We start from the raw sequence: 21,628 nt of genomic DNA on the forward strand, positions 1-21,628 counted from the left end.
AACACTAATTCATATAAATATGAACGTCTCGAAGGAGTTCAGAGTCACTGACCTTCATCTGAGTGAACTCTGGACGGAGCTTCTGATGGGATTCACTCCTGAGGGTGATCTTTAATGTGTCCCTGAGCACACTTAAAACATCTGTTCTACACCACATGTGTCATTTTTAATACATGTATTTTTTTATTATAATAATAATGAAAAGACATAAATGTCTATAAGGATGCACAAGGGTTAAACTAAGAAAGTCAACTAAAAAAAGTCAACAGATAACAGATTAATGCAAATTGAAATGTAAGCATCTTGGAGGATATATGGAGCACAATTATCAAACTCTTATTTACCTTTGCTATATAATAAACCCAAAATTTACAATCAAGCCAGAATTAGTCATTATTACTCTACTGAAGATTTAAACATGAAATATTTATTACAAGCATTATAAAACATTAAGTAATAATGTGTCATCCATCCATAACCACTTTGATGATTGCAGCAGTCATTCAGAGCAAATTAGCAAACGTTTCCTAATCTTTTTTAGCCATTTTTTTATGGATTGCTAGTCCTCCGACTACTGCTCCTCCAATTACAGCTGCACTTCCTACTCCGATTAATACGGCTGGTGCTGCGACTGCCTCTGCTGCTACCAGAGCTGTTCCTCCTGCTATTATGCCTACTGTTCCTACTGGCCCAGCTACTAATGCAATATTACGTAGTTTACGGATTTGATTCTTAAGAATATCTTCAAACTCTTTATTTGTGTAGTGCACCCATCTGTTTCTTTCTGCAATGTTTTCAATCTTCTCCAGCAGTTCTATGACCTGATTGCGATCACCTCTATCCTGATTGTTGAATGAGTGATATCTGCCACCGCAGCTGTTAACCAGTGACTGAAGAAATCTTCTCTCGCTGATATACTCATCTAATGTTTTCCCCCTCAGATGATCAGCGTGAGTGAACAGAATTATGGTGTGATGTAAAGCATCTTCTCCAATGTTCTTTCGAATCCATCTCTCAGTGTTATTCTCCTCGTCTGTGAATCCCGTGTCCAGTTTGATGATCAGGAGAAACACATGAGGACCAGGATCACACATGAAGACCAGCTTCTCTATTTCATCCTTTATCTTATTTTCAGGTACATCAATCATTCCAGGAGTTTTGATTATTTTCATGTTCATTCCAGCTACAGATGCTTCTTGTTTCTCCCATTTTCCAGTAAAACTCTCTCGGCCCTCAATGGTTTTCGCTGTACTGGTCTTTCCTGATTTAGTTTTACCCAGCAGCACAATCCTTGGTGTCTTAGACCCTGGTAATCAGATTGTCAAATAAAACAGAGTGAATACAAACCAGACATTAGCAAATAATTCTCTAGTTTTCTGCCCATCAAGTCGTGAGTTAATAAAACTTGGCTTGCTATCTTTAATGGGTTTTGATAGGCTACAACATGCTTTTTTGATGGTCACCGTTGTTGTGATTCTCACACTGACTCTTGATGTCTTGTGAGTCTAAGAAAAGTTTTTTGGGTTTTTTTTTTTGTTCCTGCTTCAGTGTTAATTTTTACAAGTGTGGACAGAAATAAACTCCAAGGAGAGCTAATTTAGCAATAGGCTTGTACTAATGATTGACAAGGCTGAATGATTAACCTAATTTGAAACAGTAAATAAGTACATTATGAAGTTATGAACAGTAACTGATGGAGGGGTGATCCTGAGGAACATTTTAATTTCTCACCACTGTTTATATAATGATGGTATTTGTTTAAAGGAAGATACAGAAAGACGCAAACATACTTACAGAAACTTGCTCTGTCTTGACGCTTTCTCTGAGCGATATTGTGCATCTCACTAGTGTAGAACCTCCATTCATTCTCCTCCACCATCATCTCAATCTTCTTCAGCAGTTCGGTGACCTGATTTTTGTTGCTCAGATTATTATTGTTAAAGGAGTGAAATTTGTCACCACATTTATTAACAATAGCTTGGAGTTCTTGACTTTCACTGATATACAGATTTAATGGTGTTCCCTTTAGTACATCATCATGAGTGAACAGAATGATGGTGTGTCGAGTAGCTTCTTCTCCAAAGTTCTTCTGAATCCATTTCACTGTGTTTTTTTCTTCATATGTGTATCTTCTGTCTAGTTTGATGACCAGCAGAAACACATAAGGACCAGGAGCAGATGCCGAGACGAGACGATTTATTTCATCATTCAGTGTCTCTTCTGGTGCATCAGTCAGTCCTGGAGTGTCAATTATTATCATGTTCTTTCCATCTACTTCTAGCTCACAGGTCACAGTAACAGAATCTGGTAAATGTCCCCTCTCTAGACTCTGTTGAACCACAATGGTGTTTCTTGTACTGGTCTTTCCTGATTTAGTTTTACCCAGCAGCACAATTCGAGGTTTCTTTGACCCTGGCAATCAGAACATCAAATAAAACTGAGCAACTGCATTTAAATATATCAATACAATAAATAAAACCAACAGTGACTGATTCTAGACTTATCAAGACAAAATGAGAGGAACCTGGATATATTTTATATTTACTCTACTGTTTATTTCATATCATGGTGATAATATTTCTTTAAAAACACAAACACACTTACAGAACTGATATTTCATCTGAGCTTTTTTGAACATCTCAACAGTGTAGTTCTCTGGTCCACTGTCCACCACCATCTTCTCAATCTTTTTCATCAGTTCTGAGACCTGACATTGGTTCCTTGTTCCAGTATTGTTGAATGAGTGAAATCTGCCATGGCACTTATTAACCAAAGCCCGCAGATCATTGCATTCTCTGATATACTCATCTAATGGTGTCTCTGCATCAGCATGAGTGAACAGAATGATGGTGTATCGAGTAGCTTCTTCTCCAAAGTTTTCCTGAATCCATTTCACTGCTGTCCTCTCTTCATCTGTGAATCTTTCATCCAGTCTGATGACGAGCAGAAACACATAAGGACCAGGAGCAGACATGCAAACAAATTTAACTATTTCATCCTTCATCTTCTCTTTATCAATCAGTTCTGGAGTGTCAATTATTTTCACGCTCTTTCCATCCACATGCACCTCTTCTAGCTCACAGGTTTCAGTGGCAGAATATGTTAAATTTAGACTCTCAGGACCCACAATGGTGTTTCTTGCACTGGTCTTTCCTGATTTAGTTTTACCCAGCAGCACAATTCGAGGTGTCTCTGACCCTGGCAATCAGAACGTCAAATAAAACTGCATTAAATATATCAATACAATATAAATGGAAACAAATAGTGACTTATTCTAGATTTATAGAATCAGTCACTGAGTAAGTTTACATGGACAACAAGATTCTGATATTAACACAATGAAGATAATACTCTGATTAAGAATCTGCAATGTAAAGAGAGATGTTTCATTACCTTAGTAAACACAAATCGAATTCAGACGTGGAGGATTCCTATTTTAGTCACATTATTGAAGTGCACTATAAACATTTACACACCTCAATCACATTATTACCATCGAGTAGGACTTTTCACCACATTTTGCAACAAGATACACACACAGCTGTGGTCAACCGTTTGACGGCATACAAAAGAGCATGGCTAAGCAAGAAGGCACATTTTTAGCTGTTGTTGTCTGTTTGCATGCATAGAATGACAAATGATTAACTTAACTTGAAGCTTTCTTTAAATTTTAAAATAGACACCCTAAACTGTATATGGTACTGCGGAAAAACTGTAGGTAGATACATGAAATTCTGGAGGGAACGTTAGATGGCGTTGCGTGGGGACGTAATGATGGGTGCCATTAATCAATCTATGTACCATGTAAAACAGGAACATGAAAGGAATATTTTAAAAGCAACTCATGTAAACACCTTCATCGTACTATTGTCTTATTCAGAATAAGGTGAATAATTAGATTAGTGATGTCTATGTAAACTTACTCATTGACTTCTAGACATTATACTTGCTCTGCTGTTCTTTATATCATGGTGATAATATGTTTTAAATACACAAACACACTTACAGAATTGATTTTTTCTCTGAGCTTCCTTATACATCTCATTAGTGTAGTGCTCTCCTCCATTGTCAGCCACCATCTTCTCAATCTTCCTCAACAGTTCAGTGACCTGAGAGCGATTGTTCATGTTCTTGTTGTTGAATGAGTGAACTCTGCCACTGCAATCATCAACCAGAGCCTTCAGATCATTGCTTTCACTGATATAATTATCTAATGGTAGCTCCTCTAGTTCATCAGCGTTAGTGAACAGAATGATGGTGTATTGTCCAGCTTCTTCTCCAAAGTTTTCCTGAATCCATTTGACTGTTTTCTTCTCTTCTTCTGTGAATCTCCCCACTCTGATGACCAGAAGAAACACATGGGGGCCAGGAACAGACATGTTTACACAATTCACTATTTCCGACTTTAAATCTTCTTCTGTCATTCTCGTTTCAAACAGGCCTGGAGTGTCGATGACTGCGATGAGTCGATCACCAATCATTTCTTCTCCTCTCTCACAGGTTTCAGTAACTGACTCTGGTGAAACAGCTTTCTTAAAATACTCTCTGCCCAGGATGGTGTTTCCTGCTGAACTCTTTCCTGATCCAGTCTTACCCAGCAGAACAATCCTGAGTTCAGATGAAGCTGATCCTGTGAATGAAAGAGTAGTATATGGAGTTAAACCATTTTAACAACATTTAAAATGTATCAAACTTTATTTACATGATTGTTAACTTACCTTTAAACTCTTAAATGCCAAATGAAACAGTACAGAATGGTGCACAAATGTAATGTATACAAGTAATGAAAAACATTAATAGAAGAAAAAGCTAATTTTCATTATAAAAACTTTTTTTATAGAATGGTACACATCACATTTCAGCCTTTAAATCAATTTTTTTTTTTTTTTTATAAAAAAAGTTGAGTCAAAATGATACATTATAGGCTACCTTATTATCCAAAGTTTTAAGATTTTTTATCAATCCAATGTCTGGCAGCAGGTGGTGCTTATGGAACCCCAGAAATAGAACTGTTTCCACAGTAATTTCTGTGCACAAAGCAGCATCTTTAAAAAGGGATAGTTCACCCTCAAGCAATCCAAAAAGGTGTATATGACTTTCCTCTTCCAGACAAATACAAAGTTATATTAAATAATGTCCAGGCTAATCCATGATTTGCGTCCACGCGCAGCAGCTTCTCTCTGTCCCGACAGAACAGTATTTTCGTATTTTTGTACATTGTCATCGCGTGTACCTGTCTTTAAAGCTGCAGTAGGTAACTTTTGTAAAAAAATATTTTTTACATATTTGTTAAACCTGTCATTATGTCCTGACAGTAGAATATGAGACAGATAATCTGTGAAAAAATCAAGCTCCTCTGGCTCCTCCCAGTGTCCTATTGCCATTTGCAGAAACTCCATCGCTCCCGGTAAGAAACAACCAATCAGAGCTGGGGTCCATAACTTTGTTTGTGTTCAAAATGTAGAAAAATGTATATAATAAGCGAGTACACCATGAATCCATTTTCCAAACCGTGTTTTTAGCTTGTCCTGAATCACTAGGGTACATCTATAATAAGTGTTTATATTCGGACTATTTTAGATTGCTTCGGGGATACCGCGGCGGAGTAACCCAGTACCTTTGTGATTCTTCATAGACATAAACAGAGAGAAGTAGATCCGGCTACGATGTTCTTCCGCAAGACGCAAGCAGTTCTGTTTATTAACTGCTAGAGTGTCAAAAGTTACATACTGCAGCTTTAAGTGCGAATACAGTCGTGAGTTTCTGCTGGATGTCGGCAGAACCGCACTTTTAGAGTTAAACTCTGCGCATGCAGAACAGCTGCGGGTCTCGGTCTGCTCCGAAGACCTTCACCATCACTGACCCTCACTGCTGCATCTCACCCACAGCTGAAGCGACACAAGTGGTGTGAGAGGAAACAGAAGAGAGGTTAACACGGAAGTATCTGGGATAGGCTAATGGCTAACTCACACAAGCCATCTATCTCCACCATCGTAACATATGTTCTTTGGACAATAAACTGGACTACATCCTATTATTACATTCAACTAAGAAGACTGTAAGAGACTGTTGTGTTTTTGTGTTAAGAGAAAATGGCTTAGCAGCAACGTTCCAGACTGCACTATTCAGCTCAACCAGCTGATGTGCTATCGAGCGGACAGGGCTCTCATCTCATCAGTCAGTGTAAATAAAATAACTGCTCTTGATCCTTTTGTCACTTTAATCAGATTGAATAAGTTTTTTTTTTTGCACTAAAAATCTTTTTATATGCACTGTTTGTTCACTGTTTGCACTCTGTCTGTGATGTCTCATCACTATGTGCCTTGTGCTGCTTTATTTAATGTAATTTTTATTTGTATTATATGTTCAGTGATTTTTTACATTCCCTTATTCTATATGATATATTTTATATTTGATCTAGAATTTTTAGGCTCTACTTTTAGTGTTATCTGTATGAACCAGCGGTCTGAGAGTAACACAATTTCGATTATCTGTATGTATGTACTGTACATGTGGAAGAATTGACAACAAAGCAGACTTGACTTGACTTAATGGGAGTGGAAGGTAGCCCAAATTCTTAGTTCCAAAAAATTGCACCATCAATTATAATAGAATTCCACATGGCCCTGAGGGGTTGATAAAAGCCTTCTGAACCAATACGATGCATTTGTGTAAGAAAAAAAAATCCATACTTACAGCTTTTTTGAACCTTAATCTTTAGCTTCTACTAACTGTCGTACATATGTTTACTAGAGAGTGGCATTTATATAATGTGGGGTTATAGCAACAACAATGTGATAAACAGTAGTAAAATAGTAAAAAAAAACAAAAAAAAAAAAAACAGTAGACTAAATAAAAATAGCTGACAAAATTAAATAAAATATTTGTTTTTTAGTCTAATAAAATTATATATATTGGACAAGTCAATGTCTGTTTCTTTTACTTAATATGACCATGCAACACAGATATTTAATAAAAACATTAAAACAAGCAGGGCTGTAAAATAAAACAATAAAAAACGCATGCCAGGTCTACACCGGACACGAGTGGAACGATCCAACAAAAGACAACAGAACACAGTGATGGATACACTGGACACGATCCCCATCAGTGAACTGATGCTCGTTCTGTTTATGATTAAATGTTCTGACACTGTGTTCAGATGATTTGACACTATAGTGTGATGTCATCAAGTTTAGACACACTTTTCGCTGTGGGGCACAGATGACAACTTTCGCGTCCGGTGTAGACACAGACAGTGACTGCTCTATTTACAAATAATTTATATAAGAAAAAAAAAAAAAAAAAAAAATCTAAACCAGCGGCATAACGAGATGGAAATATAAACTAGAAAAAATATTAACAGGTCCTCCAACCATGACACTGACTCACTGCTGAGCTGCCAGTTTTAATCTGAACAGCTCTTAAAGCTGAGTGGATGGTTAAATGCATGATGGGCTAGTATTAAAGAAAAAAAATAGCATCTTTCCAGCATTAAGGTAATAACAGTTGTCAGGATTTTGGTAGGGAGGAACTCAGGTGCAGACAGGGAATCACAAAACAAGGGGTTTATTTACAAAAAGGGGAAAAACAAAAACCCACGAGGGGGAAAACAGGACTAGGGCAGATACAACAATAACTAAACAGGACTGATTAATCTAGATAAACAAAGACTCAAAACAGGAGAACACTAACTACAAATAACACTCACGGTTATACAGGATACAATATCTCAATCACAGGTGAGGAACACACAAATCACATAAGAGGTACAATGAACCGACGAAAGACAACGCACACTAGGAGATCTAAATAGGGGCAACAATCAAGACACGACAGGTGGCACAGATGGGACAATCAAGACACGACTAGGTTAACAAGGGGGGCGGGGCAAGGGAACGAGACAACACAAACACGGGTCTGTCATGATCCTGCCTCAAGACTAGGAAAAATCAAGGACACGAGGGCAGAATCATGACAGAACCCCTCCCTTAAGGAGCGGCTTCCAGACGCTCCTCAAGGGAACATCATACACGGGACATGACTGACTGGACGGACTGGGACACCGACACAAACCAACAAGACATGACAAATAATAACAACGGCAAACATGAATACACAATGGCAGGGTTGGGGTGACAAATAAAAAAAAACAAACAGGGAAGGGGAGGGGGCGGGACCACAAAGTTCATGGGGGACAGACCAGGGCGGGTGGGAGGGGTAGGAATCTTAGGAGGACAGGATGAAGGCTGACGACGGGGGGTACGGGCAGGTCTGGGTGGTGAGGGGCGGGGAGGGTTCTCGGGACAACTGACAGGGGACATGACAGGAGCAGACAAGGGACGCGGGGCAACACTTACGGGACGCGGGGCAAGACTTACGGGACGCGGGGAGACGACATCTACTGGACACGGGGGGACAACATCTACTGGACACGGGGGGACCACAGGACACGGGGGGACATTAACGGGACACGGGGCCACATCAACGGGACACATGACTACATCAACAGGACACGGGGCCACATCAACAGGACACGGGGGCACATCAACAGGACACGGGGAGACAACGGCTGGACACTTGGGACTTCTGGGGACAGGGTCAGGGGACAAGACAGGACTGACGGGGATTTCTAAAATTTGGACAAGACGGGACAAATAATCAGAAAAGGCTTTAGCAGCTAGGACAATTGGCATCTCCTTATGAGAGGAGACCGACTGTACAAGAGTCTTTGCTGCAGAGTCGGCCGCGGCTCTCTCCTCCGCTCTCACGACTGCCGACTTGAATACGGCTTTCTTTGCCGCCTCGGGCACGCTCACCGCTGCTGGCTCGGGCACGTTCACCGCTGCTGGCTCGGGCACGCTCACCGCTGCTGGCTCGGGCACGCTCACCGCTGCTGGCTCGGGCACGCCAGCGCTCTTCGCTGCTGGCTCGAGCACGCTCACCGCTGCTGGCTCGGGCATGCCAACGCTCACCGCTGCTGGCTCGGGCATGCCAACGCTCACCGCTGCTGGCTCGGGCACGCCAGCGCTCACCGCTGCTGGCTCGGGCACGCCAGCGCTCTTCGCTGCTGGCTCGGGCATGCCAACGCTCACCGCTGCTGGCTCGGGCACGCCAGCGCTCACCGCTGCTGGCTCGGGCACGCCAGCGCTCACTGCTGCTGGCTCGGGCACGCCAGCGCTCTCCGCTGCTGGCTCGGGCACGCCAGCGCTCTCCGCTGCTGGCTCGGGCACGCTCACCGCTGCTGGCTCGGGCACGCCAGCGCTCTTCGCTGCTGGCTCGAGCACGCTCACCGCTGCTGGCTCGGACACGCTCACCGCTGCTGGCTCGGGCACGCTCACCGCTGCTGGCTCGGGCACGCCAGCGCTCTCCGCTGCTGGCACGGGAGGAGACAGGGTCACAGGACCGGCAGGCCCCTTCTTCCTCCTCTTCCTCCTCGGGCGCGGTGCAGAGGCTACAGCTGGGTCAGAGGCGGGTTGGGGGAGTTTGGTCTCGGGCAGGGCAGCCTCGGACGCCGAAGACTCTGAAGCTGACTCCCATGAAAGCCGTCTCCCTCGCTTGTTGGGGAGACTTAAGGTAGTGGGAGGTACCTCAGGATCTTGGGGGGGACCTAACTGATCCCCCAGGGTTGCCACGGCCAGGACACGACCCTCCGGGATCGCCGGCAGCTGGGTAGGTGGGGACCTCTGGGGCTCCTCCTCTCGCCCGCTCGCTCCGGAACGACCTCCCCTGGTCCCCCGGAACACCACAAGGCGAGAGCCCTCAAAACAACCTCGCTGGCTGGCTGATGCCATCCAGCATTGCCTCCTGTCTGCTGAGTTCCTTCGGGGTCGGTTCATTCTGTCAGGATTTTGGTAGGGAGGAACTCAGGTGCAGACAGGGAATCACAAAACAAGGGGTTTATTTACAAAAAGGGGAAAAACAAAAACCCACGAGGGGGAAAACAGGACTAGGGCAGATACAACAATAACTAAACAGGACTGATTAATCTAGATAAACAAAGACTCAAAACAGGAGAACACTAACTACAAATAACACTCACGGTTATACAGGATACAATATCTCAATCACAGGTGAGGAACACACAAATCACATAAGAGGTACAATGAACCGACGAAAGACAACGCACACTAGGAGATCTAAATAGGGGCAACAATCAAGACACGACAGGTGGCATAGATGGGACAATCAAGACACGACTAGGTTAACAAGGGGGGCGGGGCAAGGGAACGAGACAACACAAACACGGGTCTGTCATGATCCTGCCTCAAGACTAGGAAAAATCAAGGACACGAGGGCAGAATCATGACAGAACCCCTCCCTTAAGGAGCGGCTTCCAGACGCTCCTCAAGGGAACATCATACACGGGACATGACTGACTGGACGGACTGGGACACCGACACAAACCAACAAGACATGACAAATAATAACAACGGCAAACATGAATACACAATGGCAGGGTTGGGGTGACAAATAAAAAAAAACAAACAGGGAAGGGGAGGGGGCGGGACCACAAAGTTCATGGGGGACAGACCAGGGCGGGTGGGAGGGGTAGGAATCTTAGGAGGACAGGATGAAGGCTGACGACGGGGGGTACGGGCAGGTCTGGGTGGTGAGGGGCGGGGAGGGTTCTCGGGACAACTGACAGGGGACATGACAGGAGCAGACAAGGGACGCGGGGCAACACTTACGGGACGCGGGGCAAGACTTACGGGACGCGGGGAGACGACATCTACTGGACACGGGGGGACAACATCTACTGGACACGGGGGGACCACAGGACACGGGGGGACATTAACGGGACACGGGGCCACATCAACGGGACACATGACTACATCAACAGGACACGGGGCCACATCAACAGGACACGGGGGCACATCAACAGGACACGGGGAGACAACGGCTGGACACTTGGGACTTCTGGGGACAGGGTCAGGGGACAAGACAGGACTGACGGGGATTTCTAAAATTTGGACAAGACGGGACAAATAATCAGAAAAGGCTTTAGCAGCTAGGACAATTGGCATCTCCTTATGAGAGGAGACCGACTGTACAAGAGTCTTTGCTGCAGAGTCGGCCGCGGCTCTCTCCTCCGCTCTCACGACTGCCGACTTGAATACGGCTTTCTTTGCCGCCTCGGGCACGCTCACCGCTGCTGGCTCGGGCACGTTCACCGCTGCTGGCTCGGGCACGCTCACCGCTGCTGGCTCGGGCACGCTCACCGCTGCTGGCTCGGGCACGCCAGCGCTCTTCGCTGCTGGCTCGAGCACGCTCACCGCTGCTGGCTCGGGCATGCCAACGCTCACCGCTGCTGGCTCGGGCATGCCAACGCTCACCGCTGCTGGCTCGGGCACGCCAGCGCTCACCGCTGCTGGCTCGGGCACGCCAGCGCTCTTCGCTGCTGGCTCGGGCATGCCAACGCTCACCGCTGCTGGCTCGGGCACGCCAGCGCTCACCGCTGCTGGCTCGGGCACGCCAGCGCTCACTGCTGCTGGCTCGGGCACGCCAGCGCTCTCCGCTGCTGGCTCGGGCACGCCAGCGCTCTCCGCTGCTGGCTCGGGCACGCTCACCGCTGCTGGCTCGGGCACGCCAGCGCTCTTCGCTGCTGGCTCGAGCACGCTCACCGCTGCTGGCTCGGACACGCTCACCGCTGCTGGCTCGGGCACGCTCACCGCTGCTGGCTCGGGCACGCCAGCTCTCTCCGCTGCTGGCACGGGCACGCCAGCGCTCTCCGCTGCTGGCACGGGAGGAGACAGGGTCACAGGACCGGCAGGCCCCTTCTTCCTCCTCTTCCTCCTCGGGCGCGGTGCAGAGGCTACAGCTGGGTCAGAGGCGGGTTGGGGGAGTTTGGTCTCGGGCAGGGCAGCCTCGGACGCCGAAGACTCTGAAGCTGACTCCCATGAAAGCCGTCTCCCTCGCTTGTTGGGGAGACTTAAGGTAGTGGGAGGTACCTCAGGATCTTGGGGGGACCTAACTGATCCCCCAGGGTTGCCACGGCCAGGACACGACCCTCCGGGATCGCCGGCAGCTGGGTAGGTGGGGACCTCTGGGGCTCCTCCTCTCGCCCGCTCGCTCCGGAACGACCTCCCCTGGTCCCCCGGAACACCACAAGGCGAGAGCCCTCAAAACAACCTCGCTGGCTGGCTGATGCCATCCAGCATTGCCTCCTGTCTGCTGAGTTCCTTCGGGGTCGGTTCATTCTGTCAGGATTTTGGTAGGGAGGAACTCAGGTGCAGACAGGGAATCACAAAACAAGGGGTTTATTTACAAAAAGGGGAAAAACAAAAACCCACGAGGGGGAAAACAGGACTAGGGCAGATACAACAATAACTAAACAGGACTGATTAATCTAGATAAACAAAGACTCAAAACAGGAGAACACTAACTACAAATAACACTCACGGTTATACAGGATACAATATCTCAATCACAGGTGAGGAACACACAAATCACATAAGAGGTACAATGAACCGACGAAAGACAACGCACACTAGGAGATCTAAATAGGGGCAACAATCAAGACACGACAGGTGGCATAGATGGGACAATCAAGACACGACTAGGTTAACAAGGGGGGCGGGGCAAGGGAACGAGACAACACAAACACGGGTCTGTCATGATCCTGCCTCAAGACTAGGAAAAATCAAGGACACGAGGGCAGAATCATGACAGAACCCCTCCCTTAAGGAGCGGCTTCCAGACGCTCCTCAAGGGAACATCATACACGGGACATGACTGACTGGACGGACTGGGACACCGACACAAACCAACAAGACATGACAAATAATAACAACGGCAAACATGAATACACAATGGCAGGGTTGGGGTGACAAATAAAAAAAAACAAACAGGGAAGGGGAGGGGGCGGGACCACAAAGTTCATGGGGGACAGACCAGGGCGGGTGGGAGGGGTAGGAATCTTAGGAGGACAGGATGAAGGCTGACGACGGGGGGTACGGGCAGGTCTGGGTGGTGAGGGGCGGGGAGGGTTCTCGGGACAACTGACAGGGGACATGACAGGAGCAGACAAGGGACGCGGGGCAACACTTACGGGACGCGGGGCAAGACTTACGGGACGCGGGGAGACGACATCTACTGGACACGGGGGGGCAACATCTACTGGACACGGGGGGACCACAGGACACGGGGGGACATTAACGGGACACGGGGCCACATCAACGGGACACATGACTACATCAACAGGACACGGGGCCACATCAACAGGACACGGGGGCACATCAACAGGACACGGGGAGACAACGGCTGGACACTTGGGACTTCTGGGGACAGGGTCAGGGGACAAGACAGGACTGACGGGGATTTCTAAAATTTGGACAAGACGGGACAAATAATCAGAAAAGGCTTTAGCAGCTAGGACAATTGGCATCTCCTTATGAGAGGAGACCGACTGTACAAGAGTCTTTGCTGCAGAGTCGGCCGCGGCTCTCTCCTCCGCTCTCACGACTGCCGACTTGAATACGGCTTTCTTTGCCGCCTCGGGCACGCTCACCGCTGCTGGCTCGGGCACGTTCACCGCTGCTGGCTCGGGCACGCTCACCGCTGCTGGCTCGGGCACGCTCACCGCTGCTGGCTCGGGCACGCTCACCGCTGCTGGCTCGGGCACGCCAGCGCTCTTCGCTGCTGGCTCGAGCACGCTCACCGCTGCTGGCTCGGGCATGCCAACGCTCACCGCTGCTGGCTCGGGCACGCCAGCGCTCACCGCTGCTGGCTCGGGCACGCCAGCGCTCTTCGCTGCTGGCTCGGGCATGCCAACGCTCACCGCTGCTGGCTCGGGCACGCCAGCGCTCACCGCTGCTGGCTCGGGCACGCCAGCGCTCACTGCTGCTGGCTCGGGCACGCCAGCGCTCTCCGCTGCTGGCTCGGGCACGCCAGCGCTCTCCGCTGCTGGCTCGGGCACGCTCACCGCTGCTGGCTCGGGCACGCCAGCGCTCTTCGCTGCTGGCTCGAGCACGCTCACCGCTGCTGGCTCGGACACGCTCACCGCTGCTGGCTCGGGCACGCTCACCGCTGCTGGCTCGGGCACGCCAGCTCTCTCCGCTGCTGGCACGGGCACGCCAGCGCTCTCCGCTGCTGGCACGGGAGGAGACAGGGTCACAGGACCGGCAGGCCCCTTCTTCCTCCTCTTCCTCCTCGGGCGCGGTGCAGAGGCTACAGCTGGGTCAGAGGCGGGTTGGGGGAGTTTGGTCTCGGGCAGGGCAGCCTCGGACGCCGAAGACTCTGAAGCTGACTCCCATGAAAGCCGTCTCCCTCGCTTGTTGGGGAGACTTAAGGTAGTGGGAGGTACCTCAGGATCTTGGGGGGACCTAACTGATCCCCCAGGGTTGCCACGGCCAGGACACGACCCTCCGGGATCGCCGGCAGCTGGGTAGGTGGGGACCTCTGGGGCTCCTCCTCTCGCCCGCTCGCTCCGGAACGACCTCCCCTGGTCCCCCGGAACACCACAAGGCGAGAGCCCTCAAAACAACCTCGCTGGCTGGCTGATGCCATCCAGCATTGCCTCCTGTCTGCTGAGTTCCTTCGGGGTCGGTTCATTCTGTCAGGATTTTGGTAGGGAGGAACTCAGGTGCAGACAGGGAATCACAAAACAAGGGGTTTATTTACAAAAAGGGGAAAAACAAAAACCCACGAGGGGGAAAACAGGACTAGGGCAGATACAACAATAACTAAACAGGACTGATTAATCTAGATAAACAAAGACTCAAAACAGGAGAACACTAACTACAAATAACACTCACGGTTATACAGGATACAATATCTCAATCACAGGTGAGGAACACACAAATCACATAAGAGGTACAATGAACCGACGAAAGACAACGCACACTAGGAGATCTAAATAGGGGCAACAATCAAGACACGACAGGTGGCATAGATGGGACAATCAAGACACGACTAGGTTAACAAGGGGGGCGGGGCAAGGGAACGAGACAACACAAACACGGGTCTGTCATGATCCTGCCTCAAGACTAGGAAAAATCAAGGACACGAGGGCAGAATCATGACAACAGTACTGTTTTTTTTTTTTTTATCATTTTGTTGCAGTATTTTTTACATCGTGTGAATGTTGTTGATTATAATGAGAGAACTTGAGTTTAATCCTGAGGACGTTTTATTAATTCTTTAGAGTTTCAAAGATTTAATGGTGCCCGTTTAATTTTATTCGTTTCTTGTTTTAGGCAAATTTGGCCTAAATAATGGGAACAAAATTATACAGTGCTTCACATATAAACATGCAACAATTTCTTAATCAGTTTACAGACAAATGTCTTTTTCCCAATAAGTTATGTCAAAATAAAGGAAAGTTAATGAATAACAAAAATGCATCTTGTTTTATTAAAGGAAAAAATATATTTACATTTAAAATATAAATTAAAATACAGGCATAAATATATCAAAATATTGACATTTTGCATTTTAATCCATGTAGCCTACCCCCCTAAAATAGGCTTCCACTTTTAATGCTCGGATGCAAAGTAAACCACAATTTATTTTGAATAATGTAACGCATAATTAATATAATATAAATAATACTGCACACCTATTAAATGTGTCCAATCTAAAATATGGTTTAATACCATGTAACTTAGAAAATATAAGCAACGACTCTTTCTCTTTCTCGTTCTAAGAAATGCACATAACTTCATAAATACCAAACTTTCATCTGTGAATATTAAATATTAAACATATTAAATATTTAAACTATAGTGTTTTTCTTTCATTTTCCGTGACTGAAGCAGTCAAATGCAACACATCAGCAAGGCAAAACTGATGTCTATTTGCGAAAATGTGCTTTGATGCGCTTGTTTGATAACTTGTGGTTAAAGCGCCCCTCAGCGGTCAAAAGCTGCAAATGCACTTTATACCGCCACCGCCGCGGTACCCATGGCGGTAAAAGAGGCGTTTTCGACGTTTAGTTAGTATATATATATATATATATATATATATATATATATATATATATATATATATATATATACAGTTGCTTCCCAAAAAATAAGAATGTCAATGATATCTAGGATTATAAATGTACTCACCTGTGTCATTCATTTTCTTTGTTTGGTGTTGAATACTTCTGTGGAAGCTGAAAATGATTAAATCACTTTTGTTATTATAAATTAAGCACACAGAGTCTGTTTAAACATGCAATAACCTAAACACACTCAAAAAAAAAAAAAAAAATTGCTGTCTAAATTTACATTTTATGTAATTCAATTGCATAACAGTTTTCTATCCATTTAGATTACATAGTTTTTACATAAATCAATAAACTTAATGTGATTAATATCCATCAGTAATATGTGAGTGAAACATGTAAGATTTATGTAATAGTTTACAGCAAAGTCCCCACACTGCTGAGTGTTCATGTGTTTCCACACTACAGAGTGTTAAAGAAGCATTGAAGCAGTGCTGGAGTTAAGAAGATAATTATGTAATGATTGAGCTTTAGTGATGAAGAGCTGCTGTTAACAAGCAGAATCACTGAAGGAAAGAGAAACACAAGAACTACATCTGACTTCAGCCACAGACGAAGATGATTGAAACGAAATATATATATATACTCTAAAGTTTTTCATCTTCGTGTTTCCACACTCTGTAGTGCTTGTTAACAGCAGCTCTTCATCACTAAAGCTCAATCATCACATAATTATCTTCTTAACTCCAGCATTTCTTCAATGCTCCTTTAGCACTCTGTAGTGTGGAAACACATGAACACTCAGCAGTGTGGGGACTTTGTCATCAACTATTGCACAAAACTTTTATTCATGGTCGCCGTGATTTTGCCAAGTAAGACATTCCTGGATCAACATTATTGTCCAAAAATAAGTGAAGTGACATACAGCCAAGTATGGTGACCCATACCCTAACCATAATGTATTCATTAAATCAGTGGGAAACGATGGCTAATTAACAAGGGTATAGAATCATCTGAAAAGTTATATCTCAATTCTGATTGGTTGATTGAAATGTTGTTCCAGGATCAACAAGGATGTTGATCCAGGATCATGTTGGTGAAATCACACTCACCTTGATGGACATAAATCACATTAAGTTTATTGATTTATGTTAAAACTACGTAATCTAAATGGATGGAAAATTGTTATACAGTCACTGAGTCACTTCAAACTGAAGTGAAACCTTTATGTGATGTTCTTGAGCTTATCCAATCTTGCACGTCACACAAGCACCTTAACAATTCAGAACATGACACCATAAAAATTGTACTACCTTGTGGTCTGCTGAGATATTTTTAGCAGCTTGCTGATGTTCAGAGTTGATCTGTTTATTTGAATATGATGTTTGTCACTGTTGTTTAGGTATATGAATAAATAATAATATTATTATTAATAATAATAATAATAATAATAACAATAACAATATATACATATTTGCGGGTATATGAAAATGTTGGGGGCGTAACTATTTATGATCCTGACTGTAATGTCACAGTCGGTGTCATGTTCTGATTTAACAATTTTTCAGTTGTCTTTTGCATGCAAGATATTTACATAAGGAGGAGGAAACAATGGTGTTTGAGGCTCACGATATGTCATTTCCATTTACAGAATTGTTATTATTCAGCTATGCCATGATAAATACAGTTTTCTATTCTTTGGCACCTTTATTGACCGTTTTTGTAGTAACACTTTTCCGGTTTTGCACTTCGCAGACGGTCCCTTCGAATCGTCTCTCAGCTGTCTGCCCATAGAGATCAATGCATTTTTTACACTGCTGAGTAAAGCTGGTTTAGAGGACAATTAGGTTGTAGCTGTTTAGCTACGCTTCTACCATTGAAAAGAGGTGTTATTTGTGTAGAGTTTAGCTCACGAGTTATTGGTCCCGGAAATTCAAACTTTACTTAAGTATTATACTTTTGGGTGCCATTTTAATTACATTGAAATGACATTAAACTGAAACATAATTATTTGGCTTTAAATACATGGAAGTTACATTTCTGTGAGCACGATTGATTGTCTATTTAGTCACTTTAGGGTGTGTAAGGATCCGGACACTTAAATTTCCGGTTTTATTAGATCTCGATTATAAATCCAAATTAACATCAAATTATAATGCTTGGCCTAGAAGCAAGTATAATTACTAAATACTTCACATTTTCCTACAGTCGATAACAGTTATAAGTAAATATCACTTAAAAAGCCCTTTTCATCATCATCAACGTTTCTGCCATTTCCGTCAGATATTGCCACATTAAACTGTCAGAATAAAATGATCCGAGTTTGAAATTCCATGCAAAAGGAAAATATAAACAGCAGCTTATTTTATATACCTACATGGTCTTATGAAGAAAATGCTTTAAACTTACCGCAAAATACCCTTCTTTTAAGCAACCTGTAGTCTTAAAGGCTCGAAATAGCGTGTATTCGTTCTCTTTTACTTTCGATTCTGGGAACCTGTACAAATAAGTCTTTGTCTTCCCTCTAGTGGAGCAGAGCAGAATCACATTCTCAGGTTCATAACATTATGCTTACATACTGTAGTAGTCCAGATTGCAGTCTGGGTTACTCAACATGCTTACAAAGATTGAAGGTGTTCTGTCTTCAGTTCACATTACACACAAAAGTCAATCTTGTTTTTGACTAATGGCGCAGGACCCGATGTTCACCCCCGCCACCGCCTTTTTCTTCAGTGTACCCTTCCTGAGCAATCCCAAATGTGAACATGCCTCCGCTAATGGCACAGGCCCCTACGCCCACCATCCCCCCCATCTTTCTTCCACTCCCGGAGCCGTCCCAAGCGTGAACACGCCTCTGCAGACTGTTCTGGCAGCTATTTTTCCTCCTCCTCGTATGCTTGCCCTCCCTTCTCTCCATCTTCAACCACACCCCTACCCTTTCTTCTGAACAAGCTTACCCTCATCAGCTAACCCCTTTAACGCCAGTCCATCCCTGTTCACTCTAACTCCTGACCCACCATAGCTTACCCCCTTTAACATCATTTAATCCATCTATACCGGCCCATCCCCACTTCAGCCATCCTAGCAGCATCCAACAGGAGCTTTATCTAATTCCCACACTGCCACAGCAGTCACCCCTCCGGCAGGAGACTTTTCTGTATTTCCCTACTGCCGCAGCAGTGTCCGCACCAGCAGGAGTTTTCCCACACTTCCCCACTGCCCCAGCTGCCCCCGCAGGCGCTTTTCCCTATTTTCCCCACTGCCGCTGCAGTGTCTGCTCCCGCAGGAACCTTTTCTGTCTTTCCCTACTGCTGCAACAGTAGCCGCTCCCCCAGGAGCCTCTGTCTATATCTCTCCACTCCGCAGCAGAAGCAGGAGCTTTTCCATACTTCCCCACTGCCCCAGCTGCCCCTGCTCCCGCAGGAGTTTTTCCTTGTTTTTCCCACTGGCCCAGCAGCTCCCCACTGCCTCAGCAGCCCCCGCTCCTGCAAGAGCTTTTCCCTATTTTCCCCAATGCTGCTGCAGTCTCTGCTCTCGCAGAAGCCTTTTCTGTCTTTCCCCACTTCCGCTGCAGTTCTCGCTCCTGAAAGAGCCTCTATCTGTATTTCTTCATTGCTGCAGCAGTGAAAGTTTCCACAGAAGCCAAATTCTCTTCCTAGATACCGGCGTAACAAACGTAAACCAAAGGACGTCCAGCATCCCTCTAATTAGGGTGACCACCTGCTATTAAAGGGTTAGTTCACCCAAAAATGAAAAATATGTCATTAATAACTCACCCTTATGCTGTTCCAAACATGTAAGACCTCCTTTTATCTTCAGAACACAGTTTAAGATATTTTAGATGTAGTCCGAGAGCTCTCAGTCCCTCCATTGAAGCTGTGTGTACGGTCTACTGTCCATGTCCAGAAAGGTAAGAAAAACATCATCAAAGTAGTCCATGTGACATCAGAGGGTCCGTTGGAATTTTTTGAAGCATCGAAAATACATTTTGGTCCAAAAATAGCAAAAACGACGACTTTATTCTTCTCTTCCGTGTCTGTTGTGACAGCACACCAGACACGGACAGCACACCAAATATGCATAACCCTTTAATCAGTTTATTATATGTGAGTGTAAATGCGTAAAGTGACATTTCAGGAGGACCATGCACAGATAATTAACGCGGCCAATTAATCATCATTAATCACATCCATCGATCCAATCAGTGCAAGAGAGAATCCCTATAAATAATCAAAGTGGTCCTACCTTTGTTATTTGTAGTCTTTCAGCATCCCTCCACCACCCTGACTCCTCACCTTCAGCCTGTTCCTAACCCAGCACAGGGAAGAACACTTGGGGGGTGCGCTTGGGTACGGGCTAAACACCGAGCTCGGACCCCTCTCCCCGGACAGCACGCCAAATACGCATAACCCTTTATTCACTTTATTCACCATGTTTCCTTCTGTATTTAACTTTGAGCAAAGTGACCACTAAACACACAGCCAGCTGGACCAAACCCACAAAAACCGCAGCTGTCACAGGAAAGCCACAATTTATAAGATACATTATTCGAATGTTTGGCGTAAGAGATGTGTTTTTAATCTAGATTATTAATGTCACAGACATTGACATTGTCCCCGGTCTTAAAACGCCAAAGCCCAGTGCCCTTAACACACACTGAATCCACACTAAACCATTAGACAGTCAATACTGATAATATTGTGTCTTAAAGTCATCTAATAATAACAACTATGTGTTTACTTATTATTTCTGCAAACGTGCCGCTGATAAACAGAAACACAATACTCTTGCTGTGTGGAATTGCTTATAAATATTAAAAACGAGTCATTCAACAGAGGCATTTTTTGTGCATTGTATCATAGATTTTTGGGGTAATTATATTCATTTTGTTGGATTTTTTTGCCTTAAGCTCCTGTTAATTTCTAACCCTGGGGAGGTCCTCAGCACAAGTGGAGGCCCCTTCTGTTGCAAGAGCCATTTGAAGATAAAACGGGTGAAACATTATTGGTTTGTTTCCTGTGGTCTGTGTTTCAAAGCTGGTGTTCATCATCACACACATCCGACTGACACTGCAGAATTCACCACAGCATGCTGCTTTAAAGAGACAGTACACCAAAAAATTATCCAAATGTAAGAAAGAAAAGGACATTATCCATTAAGTTTACAGACATTTCCTTTAACCCTAAAACACTAAACAATACGTGATTTAAAATACAAGGAAAATGTATTGTTATTAACACAATGCATTATATGTATTTCTTGGTGTTCTGTCATCGTTTATTGTTTATTGAGCCTCATGTTGCTCAAAATCTGTATTTTTTTTTTTTTTTAGTGGAGCACAGAATATATTTTGACAAATGTTGGTCACCAAGCTGACGGACCTGTTGCTATGACAGCAACTCCGGGATGAGCTTCGAAGAACCAAATAATCCAAGATCACGCCAAATCGTCAACATTCAAATCCAGCTAACTGAGTTAGCGACGTACGAAGAACAGGCCTCTAAACTGGGTCTGTGTACGTTTTAATCATTTAATTTCCTATTTAGAATTAAATAACAAGAAATGGAAAAAATGGCTCGTTTATAAGTTTTTCCGTTTAGTTTAACAAACGGAATATGGAAAATGTTCAGTCTATTATGGATTTTTATATCCACTTCACTTTTCAAGGAGACAGGACTATTTACACTGTATTTA

At 44.9% G+C, this 21,628-nt stretch overlaps 1 protein-coding gene across 1 annotated transcript; it reads right to left on the reverse strand.

The window, feature by feature from the left end:
• Positions 1 to 406: 406 nt before the first annotated feature.
• Positions 407 to 18,446, reverse strand: LOC113052890 (GTPase IMAP family member 8). Its single transcript, XM_026217345.1, has 6 exons — positions 18,344 to 18,446; positions 16,056 to 16,102; positions 4,007 to 4,630; positions 2,605 to 3,198; positions 1,795 to 2,412; positions 407 to 1,306 (listed from the first exon to the last, which is right to left on the reverse strand). The coding sequence occupies exons 2-6, from the start codon at positions 16,066 to 16,068 to the stop codon at positions 528 to 530; spliced, it is 2,628 nt and encodes an 875-aa protein (XP_026073130.1). The 5' UTR covers positions 16,069 to 16,102; positions 18,344 to 18,446; the 3' UTR covers positions 407 to 527.
• Between the last annotated feature and the right edge of the window lie 3,182 nt (positions 18,447 to 21,628).

Source organism: Carassius auratus, chromosome 34 (assembly GCF_003368295.1).
Source record: "Carassius auratus strain Wakin chromosome 34, ASM336829v1, whole genome shotgun sequence".
NCBI classification, from domain to species: domain Eukaryota; kingdom Metazoa; phylum Chordata; class Actinopteri; order Cypriniformes; family Cyprinidae; genus Carassius; species Carassius auratus.

Coding starts and splice junctions, on each gene's coding strand:
- LOC113052890 (XM_026217345.1), bottom strand. Junction 3,199..4,006: donor TCAGAGAAAAAATCAATTCT/GTAAGTGTGTTT, acceptor TCTGATTGCCAG/GGTCAGAGACACCTCGAATT. Junction 2,413..2,604: donor TCAGATGAAATATCAGTTCT/GTAAGTGTGTTT, acceptor TCTGATTGCCAG/GGTCAAAGAAACCTCGAATT.